This window comes from Myodes glareolus, chromosome 5 (genome assembly GCF_982192425.1).
Source record: "Myodes glareolus chromosome 5, mMyoGla1.1, whole genome shotgun sequence".
Taxonomy (NCBI): Eukaryota; Metazoa; Chordata; class Mammalia; order Rodentia; family Cricetidae; genus Myodes; species Myodes glareolus.
In genome coordinates, this window is record NC_142030.1 from 96,071,350 (window position 1) to 96,093,546 (window position 22,197).

The 22,197-nt window shown below is 48.6% G+C and overlaps 1 protein-coding gene across 1 annotated transcript in view; it reads left to right on the top strand.

The window, feature by feature from the left end:
- LOC148122157 (lactase/phlorizin hydrolase-like) overlaps positions 1–21,962 on the top strand; it is a 35,310-nt gene extending 13,348 nt beyond the window's left edge. Inside the window, exons 6-17 of the mRNA XM_087906567.1 lie at positions 865–1,585; positions 2,888–3,533; positions 5,446–7,002; positions 8,168–8,436; positions 11,029–11,319; positions 11,956–12,154; positions 13,108–13,310; positions 15,067–15,176; positions 17,041–17,175; positions 17,928–18,151; positions 19,412–19,645; positions 20,473–21,962. Coding sequence (XP_087762693.1) covers positions 865–1,585; positions 2,888–3,533; positions 5,446–7,002; positions 8,168–8,436; positions 11,029–11,319; positions 11,956–12,154; positions 13,108–13,310; positions 15,067–15,176; positions 17,041–17,175; positions 17,928–18,151; positions 19,412–19,645; positions 20,473–20,690 — 4,807 coding nt within the window. The 3' untranslated portion in view covers positions 20,691–21,962. The remainder of the gene's footprint in view (positions 1–864; positions 1,586–2,887; positions 3,534–5,445; positions 7,003–8,167; positions 8,437–11,028; positions 11,320–11,955; positions 12,155–13,107; positions 13,311–15,066; positions 15,177–17,040; positions 17,176–17,927; positions 18,152–19,411; positions 19,646–20,472) is intronic.
- Positions 21,963–22,197: the final 235 nt, after the last annotated feature.

Below are 22,197 nucleotides of genomic sequence, written 5' to 3' on the forward strand. Positions count from 1 at the left end.
CTTATTTTAGAACTTTCTCAGATCAAATGGGCAGAAGAGGAGATTCAGGCTGTCAGGTGCCTTCTCTGTAAGCATGGGGGGCCTGAGCAGAGAACAAGCATAAAAGCCAAGTACAATGGGAATGTTTCATATCACAGTGCTGGATTCAGAGATGGTCTTCTTCCTCCTGGCCCTCCTTCTACTGGTCCTCCTCCTTCTGACCCTTCTCCTCCTGACTATGTTCCTCCTGACGCTCCTCCTCCTGATGCTCCTCCTCCTGATGCTCCTCCTCCTGGCCCTCCTCCTCCTGACCCTCCTCCTCATTCTGCCTCATCTTTTTCTTCTTTCTTTCTTCCTCTCTTCCTTTGCCTTCTTTCTTCCTTTTTTATTTTTTCATTCTTTTTCTTTCTTTCTTTCTTTCTTCCTTTTTTCTTTTTTTCATTTTTTCTCTGCTCCGTCTCTTTCTCCCAACTATCCTTCTATTCCTCCTGACCTTCTTCCCTTTCTGCCCCTCCTTTACTTTCTTTCTGTTGTTTTCTTTCTTTCTTTCTTTCTTTCTTTCTTTCTTTCTTTCTTTCTTTCTCTCTCTCTCTTTCTTTCTTGCTTTCTTTCTCTTGACTTCCTCCTCATCCTTCTTCTTTCTTCCGCTTGTTCTTCTCATTTCTTCTGCCTTTTTCTTTTTCTCATTCTCCTTAAGGTTTCACTGTGTAGCCCTGGCTGACCTGGAACTCACTCTGCACACCAGGCTGGCCTCACATTAACAGACATCTGGCCGCATCTGCCTCCTGAGTTCTGAGAGAAGGGCATGAGCCTCCATACCTGACCCTGTGGGGCGTTTGTAACTCAGTCATTAATTGTGTCCCTTGATGTCGCTCTACCCCACAGTCCATCTTGTTCTCTAACTGACAGCCTGGCCTTTCAGACTGAGCAGCAGCAGGAGACAGCAGCTGTGCCCTCTTCCCCCGTCTCAGCCTACCAGACAGTCTGGGCAGCCTTTGCTAACCAGTCTAGGGCAGAAAGGGATGCCTTCCTGCAAGATGTCTTCCCAGAGGGATTCCTCTGGGGCGTGTCTACTGGAGCCTTTAGTGTGGAAGGAGCCTGGGCAGAAGGCAGCCGAGGGCCGAGCATCTGGGACAGCTACAGTGACCTGAACGCAGCCAAGGGCCAAGCGACAGCAAAGGTGGCCAGTGACAGTTACCACAAACCAGCCTCCGATGTGGCCCTGCTCCGAGGCCTCAGGGCTGGGGTGTACAAATTCTCCATCTCCTGGTCCCGGCTGTTCCCCACTGGGCAGAAGAGCAGCCCTAACCTGCAAGGTGTCGCCTACTACAACAGACTGATAGACAGCCTGCTGGACTCCCACATCGAGCCCATGGCTACGCTGTTCCACTGGGACCTGCCCCAGGCCCTGCAGGATCAAGGCGGGTGGCAGAACGAGAGTGTGGTGGATGCCTTCCTGGACTATGCAGTCTTCTGCTTCTCCACATTTGGGGACCGTGTGAAGCTGTGGGTGACCTTCCACGAGCCATGGGTGATAAGCTACGCAGGCTATGGCACTGGGCAGCACCCACCAGGCATCTCTGACCCGGGAGTGGCTTCTTTTAAGGTACTTTCTCCCACCCCTCAACTCCTGTCAATTAGAAGACACATCAGGCTGTGAACTCCCAGCCCTGGAAAGAAAAACAGAGGGAAGGATAAGAATGTGTTGTTAGTGTTGTCTCCTACACCTAGGCTGAGGATGACCTTGAACTCCTGACCTTTTGCTTGTTATCCCGAGAGCTGGGGGTCACAGGCATCTCCCACCATGCCTGGGTTTTAAACAGGGGTGAGAATGAAACCTAGGGCTTCTTCATAATACGTGAGCACTTGGCCAAATGAGCCACACCCTCAGGCCTGGTCAAGGCTCCTGGACTCCAAGGACAAGTTCCGGGCTTGGAGGATTGTCCTCAGCTGTAGAGCTCTTTCCTAGCACACACGTGGCCTGGGTTCAGTCCCCACCTCCTTGGAGCTGCGATGACAGACATGTGCTGTCTGTGCCCAGGATTATGGGGTAGACCCAGGGCTCTGCATTTCAGGAAAGTACTTCTGTACATATTACTCAGCTGTAGTCATAGCCGTTAAGATTTTATTTATCTATTTATTTGCATTGCTTTATTGAGATAGGTCTCAGTTTGTAGCTCAAGCTAACATGAAACACAGTTTTCAGTCTTCAGCACACAGAAATCCTCCTGCCTCAGCCTCTAAAGTACAGACTGAGCCATCACAGCTGGCTTTGGTAATCTTTTGTTATAGGTAAGAATTTCCTGAGTGTTTATAGTGTCTCCTGTGATATTTTAGATATATTATATGCAGGCTGAGAAAGTTCATTTCTCCTCATTTCTGTAGCAGTTCCTTTTCTCACTGCTAGGACAATACACCTGTCAAAAGCACTTGCAGATGGGTGGTGGCGGCACACAACTTTAATCCCAGCACTTGAGAGGCAGAGGCAAGTTCTGAGTTCAAGGCCACCATAGGACAGCCAGGGCTACATGAGAAACCCAGTCTTGAAATACAAAGAACACCACCACAAAAAGCACTTGGGGAAGGAAGGGTCCCTTTGCCTGATGGTTCTAAGCTGTAGCTCTACACAGCCGAGAAGACATGGCCTTGAACGTGCTATGCAGACAAGGATGAACCAGCAATCCTCCTGCTCCACTTCCCGAGTTCTGCCAATACAGGCTTGCACCACCATGCCAAGTTCATTAGTGCAGGAAATGGAGCCCCGGGTTCTGTGACTATGAGTCTGTCTAACAATCCAGCCACGTCCCAGACCCATGGCTGGTTCTGCTGACGTCAGCAGGAACTTGGTGACACTACTGACTAGCTGGTGCCACTGTTGACATTATTTTCGTCCTCCTTTCCTCCCGAGGTGGCTCACTTGATCCTCAAGGCGCACGCCAGAACTTGGCATCACTACGACCTTCACCATCGCCAACAGCAGCAGGGCCGCGTGGGCATCGTGCTCAATTCAGACTGGGCAGAGCCCCTGGATGGGGAGAGTCCCCAGGACCTTGCTGCCGCTGAGCGCTTCCTGCACTTCATGCTGGGCTGGTTCGCTCACCCCATCTTTGTGGATGGGAACTACCCCACCACCCTCCGGGCCCAGATCCAGCAGGTAAACCAGCAGTGTGGGGGTCCTCTGGCCCAACTCCCAGAGTTCACTGCAGCGGAGCAGCAGCTCCTGAAAGGCTCTGCGGACTTCCTTGGTCTGTCTCACTACACATCCCGGCTGGTCAGCAGCGCTGCCCAGCTGAGCTGCAGCCCCAGCTATGATAACATCGGAGGCTTCTCCCAGCACGTAGACCCCACGTGGCCCCAGACTGCATCTCCCTGGATCCGGGTGGTGCCCTGGGGCCTAAGGAGGCTGCTTCGGTTTGCTTCCATGGAATACACGAAAGAAAAAGTTCCCATCTTCTTGGCTGGGAATGGCATGCCCGTAGGGGAAGGAGAGGATCTCCTTGACGACTCAGTGAGAGTGAACTACTTCAACCTGTACATCAACGAGGTGCTCAAGGGTAAGAAGGTCCGGGTGGGGGGTGGGAGGGGCGGCTCTTCCCCAAGTCTTCACAGTGTTTAAGGGGGCAGACCAGAGACTGAACTCAGGCCTTCAGGCTTGCTCAACAAGAGCCTATACTCACTAATCCATTTCAGCCTCTCCAGTCTGGTATTCTTGAGCTCTTCATTAATCAGTGTTTATTGACAGCATGAGGAGCCTGGAAGTGCATAAGACAGTAAAGATGTAGTTGAGTAATGTCATCTTTTCTTAGGAGACTCAGTCCACAGTGGGACTGACGCTTAGGACAGGACCCTAACCCACTGACGACTCCCCTCAGTGCGCTGCCCCCTTTGAGCCCCATCTCCCTCAGCTGCTATCCAGTCTGCATTGACCTCCCTGTTCTGCAAGTGAGCTGTGCATACATGCTCAGTTGGACCCAATGTGTCTTCTTTAAGTGGAAAAGGAGGGCAAGTGGTTTTCAGCACATGGGTCACTAACATAGATCAGTTCATGATGGCTGTCACTCACAGAAGCCAGTGAGCAGGGACAGGGATGCTGTCTTCAGAGACTCGGCCATCTGAGAAGACGGGGTTAATAGCCTAGCCCAGTCTTCCATATCTTCTCCAGCCACAGTCTATATATGGAGAGTGGGGAGGTCGGCTTCACGCCAGTCCATGCCTCCATCTTCGTGTGATCTTTCCTATTAGGGACACGTGTCTCTAGGCCTGGTGGTGCAACCCTTTATCCCCAACAGTTGGAATCAGAGGCAGAAGGATTGAGAGTTCAAAGTCATCCTGGAATACTTAATGAGAGCTTGTCATAAAAATAATTAAATAGGCCCAGGATGTACTTGGTAGAGTTCTTTCCTACCATTCTGACCGTCGTGGGTTCCATCCCCAGCACTGTGTCAACGAGGGAGTGTGTGCCTGTGACACCAGTGCTCAGGAGGTGGAGGCCGTGGGGTCAGGGGTGCGCGTTTATCCTCAGCTCCACAGAGTTTGAAGTCAGCCTTGGCCACCTTGTTATTATTTTTGTAATGTGTATGAACTCAGGCTGGGGTTGTGGTGGGTGGTGGCAGTTGGAGAAATGGCTCAGCAGTTAAGAGCACTGGCAATGTTGGGAATTACTATTTTAAGGTGTGTGACTTTGGTTTATGCTGCATTTGTTTAACCCTGTTAAGCTGTGATTCTTTGCCTGTCTAAAACACCTGATGGTCTAATAAAGAGCTGAATGGCCAATTGGGTGGCAGGAGCAATGATAGGCAGGGCTGGCAGGCAGAGAGGATAAATAGAAGGGGAAATGAGGAGAGAGAGAGCAAGAAGCAATAGAACAAAGAGTGGAGGACACAGGGCTCCAGCGACCCAGGAATACGGCCAGTCACAGCGGAAAGGAAGATATACAGAAGTAAGCAAAGGAAAAAGCCTGAGGGAAAAGGTATTTGGGATAATTTAAGAAAAACTGGCTAGATACAAGCCAAAGTTGGGCATTCATAACTAAGTATAAGTCTCATGTGTGATTTACATGGAGGATTTGCTAGTGGTCCCCAAAGACAAAAGAGTAAAAATATCGCAGAACAGGCTGCTTTTCTGGAGAACATGAGTTCAAGTCCCAGTTCCAACACAGCAGCTCACACCCCTCTGAAACTCTACCCCATGGGATCTGATGCTCCTTTCCAGCCTCTGCATGCACTACATACATGTGGTGCACAGACATACATGCAGGGAAAACACCCATGCACATAAAAAGATTTTCAAATTAAAAAAGAGTAAGGAAAACTAAAGGGGGATGGCATCCTAAGGAACAACAAATGAGGTTGTCTTCTGGCTTTCCCATGCATTCACACACACACACGCACACACACAGACACACACACACACGCACATCACACACGCACGCACTCACACAGGACTGACTTTGTTTTCTCTTTACAGCTGTCAAGGAGGATTTGGTGGATGTCCGTGCATACATTGCTCGTTCCCTCATTGATGGCTTCGAAGGACCCCCAGGGTACAGCCAGAGGTTCGGGCTGTACCGTGTCAACTTCAGTGACAGCAGCAGACCGAGAACTGCCAGGAGATCTGCCCACTTCTTCACTGGCATCATTGAAAAGAATGGTTTCCCTGCTAAAGAGCTGAGAAGAACCCCAGTGCCTGTGAAAGCAGACTTTTCTTCCAGAGTCACAACCTTCTACAACTCCCCATCTGAGGTGCCCTCCCAGGCTAAAATCGTGTGGGAGAAGTTCTCCAACCAGCCCAAGTTTGAGAGAGACTTGTTCTATCATGGCACATTCAGGGATGACTTCCTGTGGGGCGTGTCCACCTCGGCCTTTCAGATCGAAGGAGGTTGGGATGAGGATGGCAAAGGGCCCAGCATCTGGGACAACTTCACCCACAGCACAGGGAGCACCGTGAAAGACAATGCCACCGCAGACATAGCTTGTGACAGCTATCACCAACTGGAAGCCGATCTGAACATTCTTCGCGCCCTGAAGGTCAAGGCCTATAGGTTCTCTATCTCCTGGCCTCGGATTTTCCCAACGGGAAGAAACAGTTCCCTCAACAGGCCCGGTGTCGATTATTACAACAGTCTGATTGACGGCTTGGTGCAGAGCAACATCCTCCCCATGGTGACACTGTTTCACTGGGACCTGCCCCAGGCCCTCCAGGATATTGGAGGTTGGGAGAACCCTTCTTTGATCGAGTTGTTTGACAGCTATGCTGACTTCTGTTTTAAGACCTTTGGTGACAGAGTCAAATTCTGGATGACCTTTAATGAGCCCTATTTAGTGTCGCTGTCTGGCTATGGTTCCGGGGAGTTTCCCCCAAATGTGCAGGACCCGGGCTGGGCACCTTACAGGGTCAGCCACGTCATCCTCAAGGCTCATGCTAGAGTCTACCATACTTATGATGAGAAATACAGGCAGGAGCAGAAGGGGGTCATCTCACTGAGCCTCAACGCTCACTGGGTGGAACCCAAAGACCCAGGAGTCCTAAGAGATGTGGAAGCTGCCGACCGGATGCTGCAGTTTTCCCTGGGCTGGTTTGCCCACCCCATTTTTAGAAACGGGGACTATCCAGATGTCATGAAATGGAACGTGGGGAACAGGAGTGAACTGCAGCACCTGGCGGGCTCCCGCCTGCCCAGCTTCACAGAGGAGGAGAAGGCGTACATCAGGGGCACCGCCGATGTCTTCTGCCTCAACACCTACTCGTCCGTGTTTGTGCAGCACAGCACTCCAAGGCTGACCCCACCCAGCTATTATGATGACCGCGAGCTCACGGTCAGCAATATGGACTCTTCGTTGACCTCCCCGTCAATGTTCTCAGCCGTGCCCTGGGGGATGCGGAGGCTGCTGAACTGGATCAAGGGAGAGTATGGCGACATTCCCATTTACATCTCGGAGAATGGAAACGGCCTGGACGACCCCTCGCTGGATGACACTGACAGGATATTCTACCACAAAACCTATATCAACGAGGCTCTGAAAGGTACATGAGGCTGCAGCCGCTCTCACTAAACCTCCATTCTCGCTGTCCTGTGCCTCTCTTGTGTCCAGTTTCCCTGTCCTCGGTCTGTCATGTGTCCCATGCTCTGGCAAGCACTCTGAACATCTCTCTTTTGGTCTTGGGCTAGGGCTCAGTAAAGTGTTGTCTGCAAGCATAGGGATCAGAGTCCATTTTCTAGGGAAACATCAGGCTTGGTACATTTGTAATCTGTGTGCCGAGGAAGCAGAAAGGTGCATTCTTGGCGCTCTCTGGCCCACCAGCCTGGCCCACTTGGTGAGCTCCAGGTCAACTGAGAGGCTTTGAAAAAGAAAAGTGAGTGATGCCCAAGAAATAATGTCTGAGGTTGTGTTCTAGCCTACACACGCAAACACAAACACACACACACACACTTGCTCACTCATACACACACAGAGATTTACATAAAAAGGTAAAGTTCCCACTTCTAGAGCAGGGGATGAAGCTCAGTTAGTAAACTGCTTGCCCAGAATACACAGCCCCAGGCTGCACTCCCAGCCCTAGAGTGGGCAAGGTACACACCTGCAATCCCACACTGGAGCAGTAGGGGCAGGAGGAGCAGAAAATAATCCAAGTTTATTCTTGACTGTAGAGTGAGTGCAAGACCAGCCTGCGCTACCTGGGATCTGTCTCAAAATGTTTCACATGATATCAAGAAATTCACACTTGTGTGCTTACCAGCAAAGCGGGCTGAGGCCCTTGAATTTGAGGCTTATCCCTTTACCTTAACAAATAACACTTGCTGTAAGGTCATTCAGGCCAGGAAAAGTAAGATTGAAAACTGGTGGTGGTGGTGGTGTACGATTTAATTGTGCGGCTAGGGATGAAGAGCTCGGTGAACTCTGAGTACGAGGCCAGTCTGGTCTGCAAAGTGTGTTCCAGGACAGCCAGGGTTTCACAGATAAACCTTGTCTGGAAAAAAAAAACCCACAAAAGACAAAAGCAAAACAATAAAAAGCAAAAAGTACGAGTGATGAGGTGACATGTTCCACTCTCAGGAAGCATGTGACTGCACGCGTGCATGGTTTAGCATAGGGCATAGCCTGGAGTCCAGTACCAGCACAGGACCGGGCTTCTCGAGAGCCCTGCCTACTGGCTAAAGCTTTCTTCTCCTCTCTTTGGCATATCCTAGCCTACAGGCTGGATGGTGTGGACCTTCGAGGGTATTTTGCCTGGTCGCTGATGGACAACTTCGAGTGGCTGTCAGGCTACACGGTCAAGTTTGGACTGTATCATGTTGACTTTGACAATGTGACCAGGCCTCGAACAGCAAGAGCCTCAGCCAGATACTACACAGAGGTCATTACCAACAATGGCATGCCCCTGGTCAAGGAGGACGAGTTCCTGTATGGAGAGTTCCCCAAGGGCTTCATCTGGAGTGCGGCTTCTGCTGCATATCAGGTGAGGAGTGTGGAGCCATGAGCTCACTTTCCTACAGGCTGCTGGGCCCAAGCATGTGCACAGGACTGGAAGCACACAAGCCAGAGCCACTAGCAAACCTGCGCAGATGAGTGTGCGTGTGCGTGAGGATCCAGGTCCTCAGACCCCAAAGTCAGTTAGATCCCTGTGGGTAAGGTTGGCTTGTTACTTGTCTAGTAGCTGTGGTAAGATACCTGACACAGGCCACTTATGGAGGGAAGGGAGAATTTCAGGTTCACAGTTTAAGGATGAGGAGAAGTCCTGACAGCAGCCAGGTGAGGCAGCTGGTCACATGGCATCTTCAGTCAGGAAGCAGAGAGACGTGGGTTCTGGTGCTCAGCTCAATTTCTCGGTTTTATTCGGTAAATTTCAGCCACTGAACGGTAATTGCCCACATTAAGGGTGATTTTTCTTTCCTTAGTTAATTCAGTCTAGAAACTTCTTTATAGATTGGCCAGACATGTGTTTCCTAGGTGTCTGTAGATCTTGTGAAGGACTGAGATGGACATTTGAAGGGCCAGATGGATCAGGTAGAGCCATGACAGAAGGTTCAGGAAGAGCATGCAAACGTGTAATCTCCCTGGAGGCTCCATCTGTGCGTCAGCTGACCTAACTGGTGCTGGGGTCAATCTGGGCATTTTCTGATGCTCTGACCTGGGGCTGCTACTGAGTTCATGACCAGGAAGGTAAACACAGAACATATGGTGCCGTGATTCCCTTTCCTCAGGAAGAGGAAAGATGAAAGAGAGAGGGCAAGGGGTGTGCTCAGTGCAGGCATGGTGACCCATCAGCGGGCGTGGGGCTCCGCCTTTCTTCATCCTCTTCTTCTCTTCCTCCTCCACTTTTTCCATTTTTTTTTTCTAGACAGGGTCTCATACAGATCAGGCTGGCATTGAATTACTGTGCAGCCCATATTCTTGGATTCTTGACCATTCTGCCTCCATTTCCTCGAATGCTGGGGTTACAGGTGTGCAGCGCTAGGCCTGGTTTCTCAGTGCGGGGATGGGATAGCCTGGGGTCCACGCATGCTAGAAAAGCCTCGACCAGTTGAGTCTCACCCCAGTCTGACTTCCTATCCCTTCGGGCACAGTGGGCTCCTCTGTTCCTCTTCCTCCCCAGCTGTTAAGCGGCCATTTCTCTGGTGAGACCCAGCTGTTTTACACAGCAGCCAACAATTGTCGTCCTCTCTGGTGTCCTCTCTGCCCCTGGATTGTTCCAACTTGTAGGTCCTCTCAGCAGTCGGAACTGCACAGCACATGGATGGACCCACACATATTTTCTGTCATTTTACCCTTGACCCTTCCCACTTTGCATTCCTTAATTAATTATACAGGAGACAGGGTTTTATGTAAACCAACTCACTCTGTAGCCCAAGATGATCTTGAACTTCTGACCCTCCTGCCTCTACTGTTCAAATATCAGGCTTACTAGCATGCCTAAATACTCTCAGCATATGCAGTGCCGGGGATGGAGCCCAGGGCCTCATGTATGGCAATCAATGCCTTTTCTAACTTAGTCACATCCCCCAACCCCACACTTTGTATATTTAAAGTCGTGAGTTCATATCCATACGTCCAGTTCAAATCTATAAGGAAATGCTAGCCCTTTCATTTTCCATATTTGCATCTCCTTTCTCCTGTGAATAACTCTCTACACTAATGGATATATATAAATCTAGCTCCTGGCAGCCTAGGCTAGTCCCTTTGGTCCTGGCCTCTTCCACCTCCACACACATGGTTCCTATGGCTGTTTCCTGCTGGCTCCACTCCGCCCTCTCCCAGCCAGCACTGGATGTTCATTATTGGCTAGAATGCCAGCACCATCTCAGCTGTGACACCGTATTTGCTGTCCCACCATATTTGCTGAAATGTTTGAAAGTGAATTACAAAGGTGGTACCTATCTACCCACTGAACACCACAGATGGGCGTCCTCCAAAGTCTTATTGGAAGAGAGTTAGAGAGGAGGAGGAAGGCATAGAAACAGCCATGTATGTCTGGACTACAAATACTTTCCACACCAGTATCCTTGCAGTTTTCTTGACTGTACTTAGAGGTGATAGGGGATGTGAAATTGTTCACGCAGCACCTTTGGTGAGTACCCACCATATGCCAGACCCCACTGCCAGCATTAATTGGGAAACTAAAATGCGATACCCATTCTGGAACTGGGAATGTGACTCAGTAGAGTACTCGGTTCCTTTGTTACCTGAGAGCTCAAAGCCAGCCTAGGCTGTGTGAAGCTCTCTGTTTCTGTCTCTCTTTACATGCATGGGTCAGTGTGTGCGTGTGCGCGCACACACACACACACACACACACACACACACACACAAACAAACATGCATGCACTCAGGCACACACACACACACACACACACACACACACACACACACACACGTGCCTACACCGCATGTGGAAATGGGAAACCATCACGGTAGCAGAGTGCAGTGTGATGCTGCCATATGTGCAGGGCAACTTTAGTAACTGGCGGCAGGGTGTGCAGAGAAGGCTCCCCAGGGAGCTGCAGAAGGGAATGTATTTGGTCAGATGGCTTAGACCACCTCTTGTCATCTTGAGATCGAAGGTGCCTGGAGAGAAGATGGCAAAGGACTCAGTATTTGGGACACATTTTCCCACACACCATTGAAGATTGAGAATGACGACAATGGCAATTTGAATTGTGACAGTTACCACAAGATTGCTGAGGACGTGGTGGCCCTTCAGAACCTGGGTGTGTCCCACTATCGATTCTCCATCTCCTGGCCTCGAGTCCTCCCAGACGGAACCACCAGGTTCATCAATGAAGCTGGCCTCAACTACTATGTTCGATTGATAGATGCACTGCTGGCTGCTGGCATCACACCACAGGTGAGGGTGGTCCCTGGAGGCAGTGGGTCAGAGGAACCCATTTATTATACAAACAAGTGCTTGGATTTTATTTTATTCATTTACTCTATATATTTTTAAAGTGTGCTGCCTGCTGTTCATATTTATTTATTTATCAAATAGGGTCTTATGTATTTATTTATCTATTTATCTACATTTGAGAAAAAGCCTCCAATATCCCTGCAGACCTCTTACTCCTTATGTAGCTGGAGATGTTCTTGAACTTCTGTTCTGTATCCCACACCTTATAGTCTAGACTTTCAGGTGTGCACCACCGTGCTGTGTGTGTGTGTGTGTGTGTGTGTATCAGAGAAAATCTATATAGGAGTGACCACTTTCCTTCCCCCGTGTGGATTCTGGAGTTTGAACCTAGGTCATCAGGTTTGGTGGCAGGCACCTACTGAGCCATCACCCAAGCACCTAAATGGTTTTGTAACTTGGGTTTTGAATTGTCCATAGATTCACATGGTGCAGAGTTAGAGACTGAAATGTTTTCTTCTCTGTCGTGGAGAATGTTCAGAACTCCCTGAACCTTTCCGTGTGAGTGTCCTTGCATGTCTCATGTCGCTGGCTTCCTGAGGAGATGGTGGATTCAACATTGATCTGGCTTCCCCGCAGGTGACACTATTTCATTGGGACCTGCCCCAGGCACTACATGACTTCGGGGGCTGGGAGAATGAGACAATTGTGCAGCGGTTTAAGGAGTATGCAGATGTGCTCTTCGAGAGGCTGGGGGACAAGGTGAAGTTTTGGATCACACTGAATGAGCCCTCTGTCTTTGCTACTCATGGCTATGCCAGTGGGGTGCATGCTCCAGGTAAATGTCCTAAGTCCAACATTTCAGCTGCTTAGCTCATGATATTCTTAGCACAGTAAAGCCCTGGGATCCTGCTCACATGAGAAGTCATGGCCAGGCAGTGTTTTGGAGTCCCCACTTCTACAGGTGTTGGAAGAGAGCTCAGTTGGTAAAGACTTCCCATGCAAGTCTGGTCTGAATTCTCTTCCCAGAATCCATGCAAAACACAAAACAAACAGTAAAACCAGTTAAGGTGACACATTTGTAACCCTAACCCTGAGAAGGCAGAGTCAGGTGACCCTCTGGGGTTCCCATGTCCCTCAGTTTAGCCTAGTTTAGGTCCACAAGTGATCCTGTCACAGAAAAGTAGATGGTCTCTCTGTGATGATACCTAAGGCTGTCCTCTGGCCTCCACCTACACTCACACATGTCAGCACATGCTCCTGCACACACTTGCTCCTGCACACACTTGCTCCTGCACACACTTGCTCCTGCACACACACACTAAACTTGAAATGGATTGGGAGGTATTTCTCAAATCACAGATAGAGGCATCTTCTGTGGCTCTAGTTGGCACTTTGATTTGAGCACTTGTTCTCCTGATGTGGCTATTGTCGCCCTTGGGTGTGTCCTCCAGTCCTGACTTCATGGTGTCCCCTAGAGTTCTAGGATGTCTACTGAGCATACGTCATAGTAGAAGTCCCACCAGAGGAGGGGACATAAGCCACCATAGATCAAGTACCTTCTCTCAGCCAGAGTGCTGCTGGCTGCTGCCCACAAACAATCCATTCCCTTCTTACAAGCACTCTTTGCTGCCTGTTCTCCTGGGAAAGGCACTATGAGGCTGACTACTGTCTGCCCTCCAGTAGGAAGGAGATGTGGGATTGGAGTGCCAGTCTCCCAGGTGTCAAACCCCTCTTCCCATACACAGGGAGGACGGTGTTTTCTGCTGACATTCCTGTGTGTGTTTCCAGGAATCTCCTCCAGGCCTGGCACGGCTCCATACACTGTCGGCCACAACCTAATAAAGGCTCACGCTGAGGCTTGGCATCTCTACAATGACAAGTACCGTGCCAGCCAGGGAGGCGTGATTTCCATCACCATCAACTGTGACTGGGCTGAGCCCAGGGATCCCTCCAAGCAGGAGGACGTGGAGGCTGCCAGGAGGAACGTCCAGGTGTGTCCTCTGGGTACCATCTCTTCTTGGCTCTCTTCTCTCCCACTGTGCTCTGAAAGAAGTAGATGGAGACCAGGAATCAAAAGTTTAGATCTAAGCCAGTTTTGCTCTTACTTGATTCTGTGCTTGTGGGTAACACTTAACTGTTTTGTTCTTCAGGTCTTTCATTTGTGAACTAAATGTTTCTTACTTAGAGATTTGCTGTAGCAAAGGGGATGAGTTATAAAAGACAGAGGTTTTTTAAAAAAAATTATTTATTTAGTTTTTGAAGACATTTTCTGTGTGTAGTCCCGCCTATCTTGGAACTCAATTTGTAGACCAGGCTAACTTGAATTCACAGCAATCCATCGGCCTCTGCTTCCAGAGTGCTGGAATTAAAGGTTTGCACCACTACCACCGATTTATTTTACTTTTAATTCTGTGTATGCATGCGTGACTGGGTGTGCAGGAGCGTGTGGAGTTTAGAAAAGGACATCAAATATTTGGGAATGATTGCAAACCACATGACTAGGCTACTGGGAACCAAACTTGGGTCCTTTGGAGAGCATCAACTTTCATTGACAATTGTACCTTCTCTCCAGTGAGTGACTGAGTTTTTAGTCTTAAAATAATTGTCTATGGGTTGGCAAGATGACTCTGTGACTGAAGGTCCTTGCCAATCCAAACTTGTTGACATAAATTCTATCTTCAGGACCCATGTAAATATGAAGGAGATGCGGCTGGAGAGATGGCTTACCATTACGGCCACTAGACTATTCTGCTAGAGTTCCTAAATTCAATTCCCAGGAACGGCATGGTGGTTTGCAACCTTCTATAGTGTGATCTGCTGCCCTCTTCTCGCATAAAGAAATACATGCAGACTGAGTACTCATACACATTTAAAAAATCTGGAAAAATATCAGTTTTTCTGTAGGGCTGGAAAAATACTCATCAAATAAGAGCTCTGTCTTCTGTGCCAGAGGACCCAGGATCAATTCCAGTAACCACATGGCAGCTCACAAGTGTCTGTAATTCCTGTTCTTGGGGTCTGACACCCTCACACAGACATACATGCAGGCAAAACGAATGAAAATAAAATACAAATAAATTTAAAAAGAAGGAAGGATGAAGAGGAGAAACTCCACAGAGTTGTCTTCTGACCTCCATTTGTCCACCATGGCACCGCCCCCCACTCCACCTCATACACACAGATGCACACACCACAGCTGCTGCTGCCACCTCCACCGCCACCAACACCACCTCCACAGCTAGTGGTGATGATAATTTAACAAGAAAACTCATTGGTTGAGTGCTTGCTTAGCAGGCATGGAGCCTGAGGTTCTGTCGTCAGCTCTGCATAAGTAGGAGGATCGGGAGTTCACGGGCATCCTTGGCTACATAGCAAGTCTGGGGCTTGCCTGTGCTACAGTGAGACCCTGTCATGTGTAGGCCTCACTGGATGCAGCACTGACTTGATGGTAACTTCCTCCACTCTAACCCCCTGCTTTCCCTATAGTAGGTTATAGAGGAGGCTGTAGCCATCACCTCTGGGTGCCAAGAGTTCCTTAAATTCTGAGGAACTCCAGCGCCCCTAGTTTCTAATTCTCAGAACAGTGATGTGCTTATACAGCCCCTGGAAGTCTGTAGTATAGTAAGCAGAGGCCAGCAGGGAACAGTGAAGAGCCCTGACAGGAGGGAGAGAGTGACCCCGATGGTACAGCCTCCCCTAGCCTGCTGGTGCCCATGTCAGTTTCAACAGTGATTTACCCTCACACAGTTCATGGGAGCCTGGTTTGCACACCCCATCTTCAAAAGCGGAGATTACCCGGAGGTGATGAAGACACGGGTCCTTGAAAGGAGCCTGGCGGAGGGCCTCAACAAGTCAAGGTCAGTGCTGTGTCCTCAGCGGTGATTGAACGGTGTGAGTGTCAGTGCCAGGAAGGGCCCTGTGCCTAGAACTCGTGTTCTTGCTATGAAGATGGCATGTGATAGCATCTGTAAAACTCAGGAAGACACTTAGGGTCACCCATCACCTCTGACTCTTACAGTCTTCCCACCTCCTCTTCTGCACATAGAAGGCAGGTTTGAGGAAGACACCATTTAGGATAGAGTGCTCCAAAGTCTCCCACTCTGTGTTTTGTTCAATTGTGGCTCTTTGTTAATTCCCATCTACTTCATAAGACAATCTTCTGATGAGACTGAGTGAGCCACTGATCTATGTTTGGGTTTTTTGTTTGTTTTGTTTTATTTTTGTTTTTGATTGAGAGAGAAAAAAACAAAATTGGGTGAACAGGGTGGTGGACAGGATCTGGGTATAGATCGAGGAAGGAAAAATCTATTTAAAACATATTGTGGGAGAAACAATTCTTTTTAAAAAGCTATCATTTCATTTAGTATATATTCAGTGTTCTGTATGCATACATACGTACACACTAGAAGAGAGCACCAGATCTCATTCTAGATGGTTGTGAGCCACCATGTGGTTGCTGGGAATTGAACTCAGGACTTCAGATATAGCAGCCCATGCTCTTCACCTCTAAGACTTTTCTCGAGCCCGAGAAAGAAATTTTTTAAATTAAAATAAAAGAAAACTAAGCTCAAGCTTGACCCGGGAATGTGCCTGATGAGACAGTCAATATTAATGTTATTGTTCTCCAGGGTAGCCATGGAAACTGTCCCAAGAGTACGTGGTCCTAAGTAACCCCACTGCCTTGCTCAAGAACGAGTTGCCTAGTTCGCCCTGCTCTTGAGAGAAAGCCATTGCTTGGGGACTGTCAGGCACGTGCTTTTTGTCACTCGGCCAGCAGATGGGAGTGGTGTACAACAGAGCATCCCTGCTTCCCTGCTCTGCTCTCTTCCTGGGAGCAGAAACTAGAAGTTAAGGCTTCAAAGGTGCTCTTATTATTAAAAAGAATAGTAAAAGTCAGGGCAAGAGTGATTGAGAGTGATTAAGAAACCCTGGAAAAAGAGGGCAAGAGACACCCTGTCTTAAAAAACCATGCATGCCCGCGCAAGCATCCCCCCCCCCCAAAAAAAACCACAAAACCTTGGAAGGGCAGAACTCCCTGTGTCTCGGAACTACTGGTACAGGCAGAGGAAGACTAAGCAGAATACATACAGCAGAGCTGAGAGGAGCCTGCTGCAGGGCAGGGCCACAGGGAAGCTGGACAGGGACATGGCCTTGAGGCCACAGCTGAGGGGCCATTACAGACTCCAGAGAGAGAAGCAGGGGTTGAGATCACAGGTCAGTGAAATAATCAATCAGACACGGAAGTCCACAATCCAACATTCAGTTCTCAGAACTCCCCATTAGTAAGGACAGACAGCAGAGGGCTCCTGAATGAAGCAAGCCCAGGAAAAGAGAGGAGCCAAGTGTGAGCTGGGAGGACACGTATGACAAAGACTAAATTAAGAGCATAAAGGAATAGTTAGAAGAAATTACTTCAGATTCAGGCTTGGTTGTCAAACCTATCTTACATAATAAAACTCAGAATGTCTGAAGGTAATGGACGGGAGTGGGGGACGCAGGTAGCATACCCAGGACAGTGAGACCAGTGTGCAGAGTGGCTCTTTGGGGAGCAGAAGGGATGTAGCAGCAGGCAGGAGCATCACCTGAAGAGCTTCCCTTTGTGGGAGCTGCTCTAGTCATAACCACGTGTCTGGAGTTCCGAGTGCCCCTATCGTGTCCAGACAGTCTCTCCTCAAAGTGTGATTCCTCCTGATTCTTCCCCTAATGACTCCCTCTTCCCAGGCTTCCTGAATTTACAGAGAGCGAGAAGAAGAGGATCAACGGCACCTTTGACTTTTTCGGGTTCAACCACTACACCACTGTCCTGGCCTACAACTTCGACTATCCTGCTAACATCTCTTCCTTTGATGCAGACAGGTAAGACAGGTAAGGTGTCCTGCACCTGGGGAGGGAAGTGCTCTTTTCCCAGTGTAGATTCAGGTCTGTCATCCTCAGAACATACCTGATGGTCTGTATACCTGGATTTGCTTTATGGCTACAGCACGTGACAGCCATGTGATGTTGCATCTCCCAGCTGCTTTCCCTAATATATGTCCTTGGCTTCGTTTTTCAATACAAAGGCCAAACAATTATATCTGTGCTTTATAAACAGTATAAATGCATGGAGGAAACACTGAGAAATGAGAATAAGATATTCTTTTTTAAAAAATATTTATTTATTGTGTATACAATATTCTGTCTCCATGTATGCCTACAGGCCAGAAGAGGGGACCAGACCTCATTACAGATGGTTGTGAGCCACCATGTGGTTGCCGGGAATTGAGCTCAGGACCTTTGGAAGAGCAGGCAATGCTCTTAACCACTGAGCCATCTCTCCAGCCCGAAAATAAGATATTCTTACATGAAGCTGGGGAGAGGGTTTAGTGGTGAAGAACACTGGCTGCTCTTCCAGAGGTCCTGAGTTCAGATCACAGCAATTGCACGGGGACCCACTCTCTGGTGGTAGCATTTACTTTTCAGTAGGAGATAGGAGCTGGGGACCTGTGGAACTATTTAAATTAATGTGAGGAATCCTGTGTGAATAGGACCCACAGAAGGTTAGATGTCACAACCAAGGCCATCCTCTGGGCTTATAAACAAGACATCTTCTTTACCTTGTGAACTTGCAGGGGTGTGGCTACCATTCAAGACAGCTCTTGGCCAGTCTCTGGCTCCTCCTGGCTTAAGATGACCCCTTTTGGCTTCCGGAGGATCTTGAACTGGCTGAAGGAGGAATACAACAACCCTCCAATTTATGTCACAGAGAATGGGGTGTCCAGACGGGGGAACCCAGAACTCAATGATACCGACCGGATCTATTACCTCCGCGGCTACATCAATGCGGCCCTCAAAGGTGAGAGCTCCCACCTCACTGTCTGACCCCAGTGTCTGCAGGAGGGTAGTCTGGTACCTCAGGGACACTAAGGACAAGGCCCTTTGTTCAGAGGAGTTTGAGCATTTGTTTGAGGCTAGAATCTGAAACTTTCCTTCCTAGACTCACCTACCGACAGCAAGTAAACCCATTTTCCTGAACTGGCCTGAGTTAGTTCCCCCTGAAGCCCTTAGTCTTTCTTGCTGTTTGGCGTCTCTGCACATTGCTTTCCTCTGTGGGCAGATGAGAGTTGTCTGGTGGCTCTAGGGCTGTTTGTTTGCAAGGTAGGAGGACTGGGGTGGTAGCTAAGGTGGGAAAGTGCTCCCTGTACAACTGTGAGCCCTGGGTTCAATCCCAGACACCATGTGGAAAGCTGGGTGTGGTGGTGGGTGCTTGTAATCCCAGCACTTGGGAGGGAGAAAATTGGGAATCCCTGAGGCTCTTTGACTGGAAGCCTAGACTACAAACTATATGTGTGATATATATGTAGACCCCGGGCTTCCCTATAGTCAAGGGAACAGACAGGATATCTTATATTATAGCTCAGATCTTTTGCTTCTAAACACTTTTGCCTCTCCATGGGTAGGAATATGTTGTAGGATGAGTGGACTGCATTCCTAGCCTGGCTAGCTTAACCCCCAAAATAACCACACGGAAATCTGTATTAATTAAATCTCTGCCTGGCCCATTAGCTCTAGCCTCTTATTGGCTAACTTTCACATCTTGATTCAACCCATTTCTAATAATCTGCATGTCACCACAAGGCTGTGATTTACTGGGAAAGTTTGAGCATGTCTGACCTGGCAGCTTCATGGCAGGCGGCTCTCTGCCTGTCTTCTTCCTCCCAGAATTCTGTTCTTTCTACTCCACCAACCTAAGGGCTGCCCTATCAAAAGGCCAAGGCAGCTTCTTTATTCAACCAATGAAACCAACACAAATGCAGAAGGACCTCCTACACCAGGAGTATTTCAAGGTCCTGACTCAGACTAATCCCCGAGCTACAGAAGAAAGCTGTGGGGTTAGCTCAGGCTATCCAAGCTCCATTCAGAACTGAACCTTTGTAGAAAGATACCAATGGTCCCGCATGTCCACTGTAGAGGACCTGCTAGCACACAGGAAGGGCCTCACAGTTGGAACTCACACTCTACAAAGCACAGCAGTAGGGACAACTATGAGCTCGGCTTCAGGAGACCTGGCACACAGGGTCTTCATGTGAGTGTTCACACCTGGCATCTTTTTCAGCCATTGTGCAGGATAAGGTGGACCTTCGGGGATACACGGTTTGGAGCGTGTTGGACAACTTCGAATGGGCTGCGGGCCTTACAGAGAGGTTTGGTTTGAACTTTGTGAACCGCTCAGACCCTTCTCTGCCAAGGATCCCAAAGGCATCAGCCAAGTTCTATGCCTCTATAGTGCACTGCAATGGCTTTCCTGACCCTGCACAAGGCCCTCACCCTTGTCTACAGCAACCAGAGGGTAGGTGGCCCTGGGAGGGACTGCAGGGTCAAGGGTGAGGGGGAGCTGCTGTTTCCACCCACCTTCCTCTAGTTCCTGGCCTTCTCCTGCCCTTCTGTCCCCTCCATTCATTAGCATGTGCTCCAGGTGCCTTTGGGCTGCTGCAGGTCTCTCCAGAGCCTGTCTTACCCTAGAGACTGGGTCCTGCTGTGAGAATGAGCAGAGCTAGATTCCTCCAGTCCTACCTTGAAGTTGCTGCATCACCTTCAATGAGAAGGACAGACACTTCCAGGTAGTTTCTAGGTCACTTTAAGGATTGTATAAACAGTATGACCAGTACTTACATGGCTATGATACCACCCAGCGCCAAACAAACAGAGTATAGTAGCCAGTACTGCAATCTGATCATCGAGGTGGTAGAGGCAGTGGAATTGAAGTTTAAGGTCATCCATAGCTACCTAGCTAGCTTGAGGACTTTCTGATCTATATGAGACTAGAGTCAATGCAAGAAAGGGTGAGTGCGGGGGTGGGGAGGGGTACACTGAGGTGGCTCATGGTTCTGTCAGTAAAAGCACTATGGCATGAGTTCTGTACAAGGAGCACAAAGTGGAAAGAGAGGCCTCCTGAATGTTATGCTCTGCTGGTACATGATAATAATGGTATGGGCAAACACAGAAACAACACAGCAGTGAAGGGGACCACAGCAATTAGCCTCTTTTGGTGGAAGCCTCTTTTGGGAAGGAGATACTAAACAGCCTCTGGACTGTAGACTCAGCAGGACCTTTCCGGAACTGTTACAGTCTGGTAGCTAACAGTGCCAGAGCCTGATCCCCACTGTCCTCTCCTAGATGCTGAACCCACTGCCAGCCCTGTGAAGACAGAAGTGCCCTTCCTGGGGCTGATGCTGGGCATCACAGAAGCACAGACGGCGTTGTATGTGCTCTTCGCTCTGCTGCTTCTTGGAGTCTGTAGCTTGGTGTTTCTATTGTACAAATACTGCAAGCGCTCCAAGCACCGGGAAACACAGCCAAGAGAGCATGACCTGAGTCCAATGTCCTCCTTCTGAGGAGTCGCCAGCTCCTCAGTTGTGCAGAGAAGCCTGGGTTCTTTAGACAGGCCTGCTAGTACCGATTCCTGCCACAGTGGATCTCCTTTCCAATGCTTCCAGCACTGTGGGAGATGGTTTCCATCTTGAAACTTTTTAACTTCTCAGTTGAAATAAAAGAAAGCATCTTCAGTATGAAAATTTATCAATGGACTCCAAGAAGCCTACATGTTTCCTTGTGGAAATGCAGAGACTAAAGTGTGTGGTGGTTCTGTGTGCTCATTCCAGTGTCTGACGGTAGACGCCTAGCTAAATAAAAGTGAAAAGCAGGTCTAGTCGTGATACTACGTGTCTGTCTATAATCCTAGCACTCAGGAGGCAGAGGCAGGAGGCGATCCACTTTGAGGCCAGCCACAACCACATAGTAAAATCCTGCTTGGGGGTGAGAAGAAACAAGGATGGGGGGCAGTAGAGGTCAGGAACATAAATAGCATGGTGGCAAAACACTTGCCTATCAGATTCAGAGATCTGAGTTCAATTTTTAGCCCCTCACCCCCAGTTTTTGGCTAACTTTGAAAGGTTGTTATGTGGTTAGAGAGATGGTTCAGCAATTAAGACCACCGGGTGTTATTTTAGAGGACCTGAGTTTGATTCCAATGCCCACATGGCATCTCATGTAGGAAACTCCAGGTATTGGGGATCCAATGCCCTCTTCTGGCCTCCCTGGAAACCAGGCACTCATGTGATGCACAGTTATACATGCTGGGAAAATTACCCATACACAAAAAGAATAAAAATTTAAAAATAAGTAAGAGTGATTATGTCTGTAGTTTGGTTTCTTACACACATTCCTATCCTAAAGTTTTTAACCATTTGGAAACTAAAAGATGGCAGGGGAGCTTGCGAGGTTCTTAGGACATCATAGCAATGAACGACCACCTGCATTGGATTCTGCCGTGCTGAGGCATCATGTCCTCTTGTGACTCAACATGTGAGAAGACTATTTGAGCAGTTTGGTGAAAAGTTCTGAACCCAATATTCCAACTTTTTTTTCAGTCATGAAAATTGTGTTTTAATAATAGGGCTAGTTTTTCCTTATGAAAATAAGAATATATTGTAAAATTCTATCCATTGTTTTCATGGTTTTATAATGTATTTTCATTGATTAAAATTTTAATTTATTTTACATCATGATCGAAACGTCATTTCCCTCACTACTGTCCCCACTCATCCCCTCTGCCCTGCCACCCAATCCACCCCTCCTTCACCTCTGTTCAGAAGGGGGCAGGTCTCCTATAGGTGCCAACAAAGCTTGGCTTATCAACAAGATATTCCATGACAAAACCAAATTTAAACAATACCTTTCCACGGACCCAACCCTAGAAAAGGTACTGGAAGGAAAATTCCAACCTAGGAGAGTTATCTGCATTCATTAAAACGTAGGCAACTTTCTAATATTAACATTGACGTTATGAGAACCATACTGTACATACAAAGCTTAGACCCTGAAGAATGATTTGTAACCAGG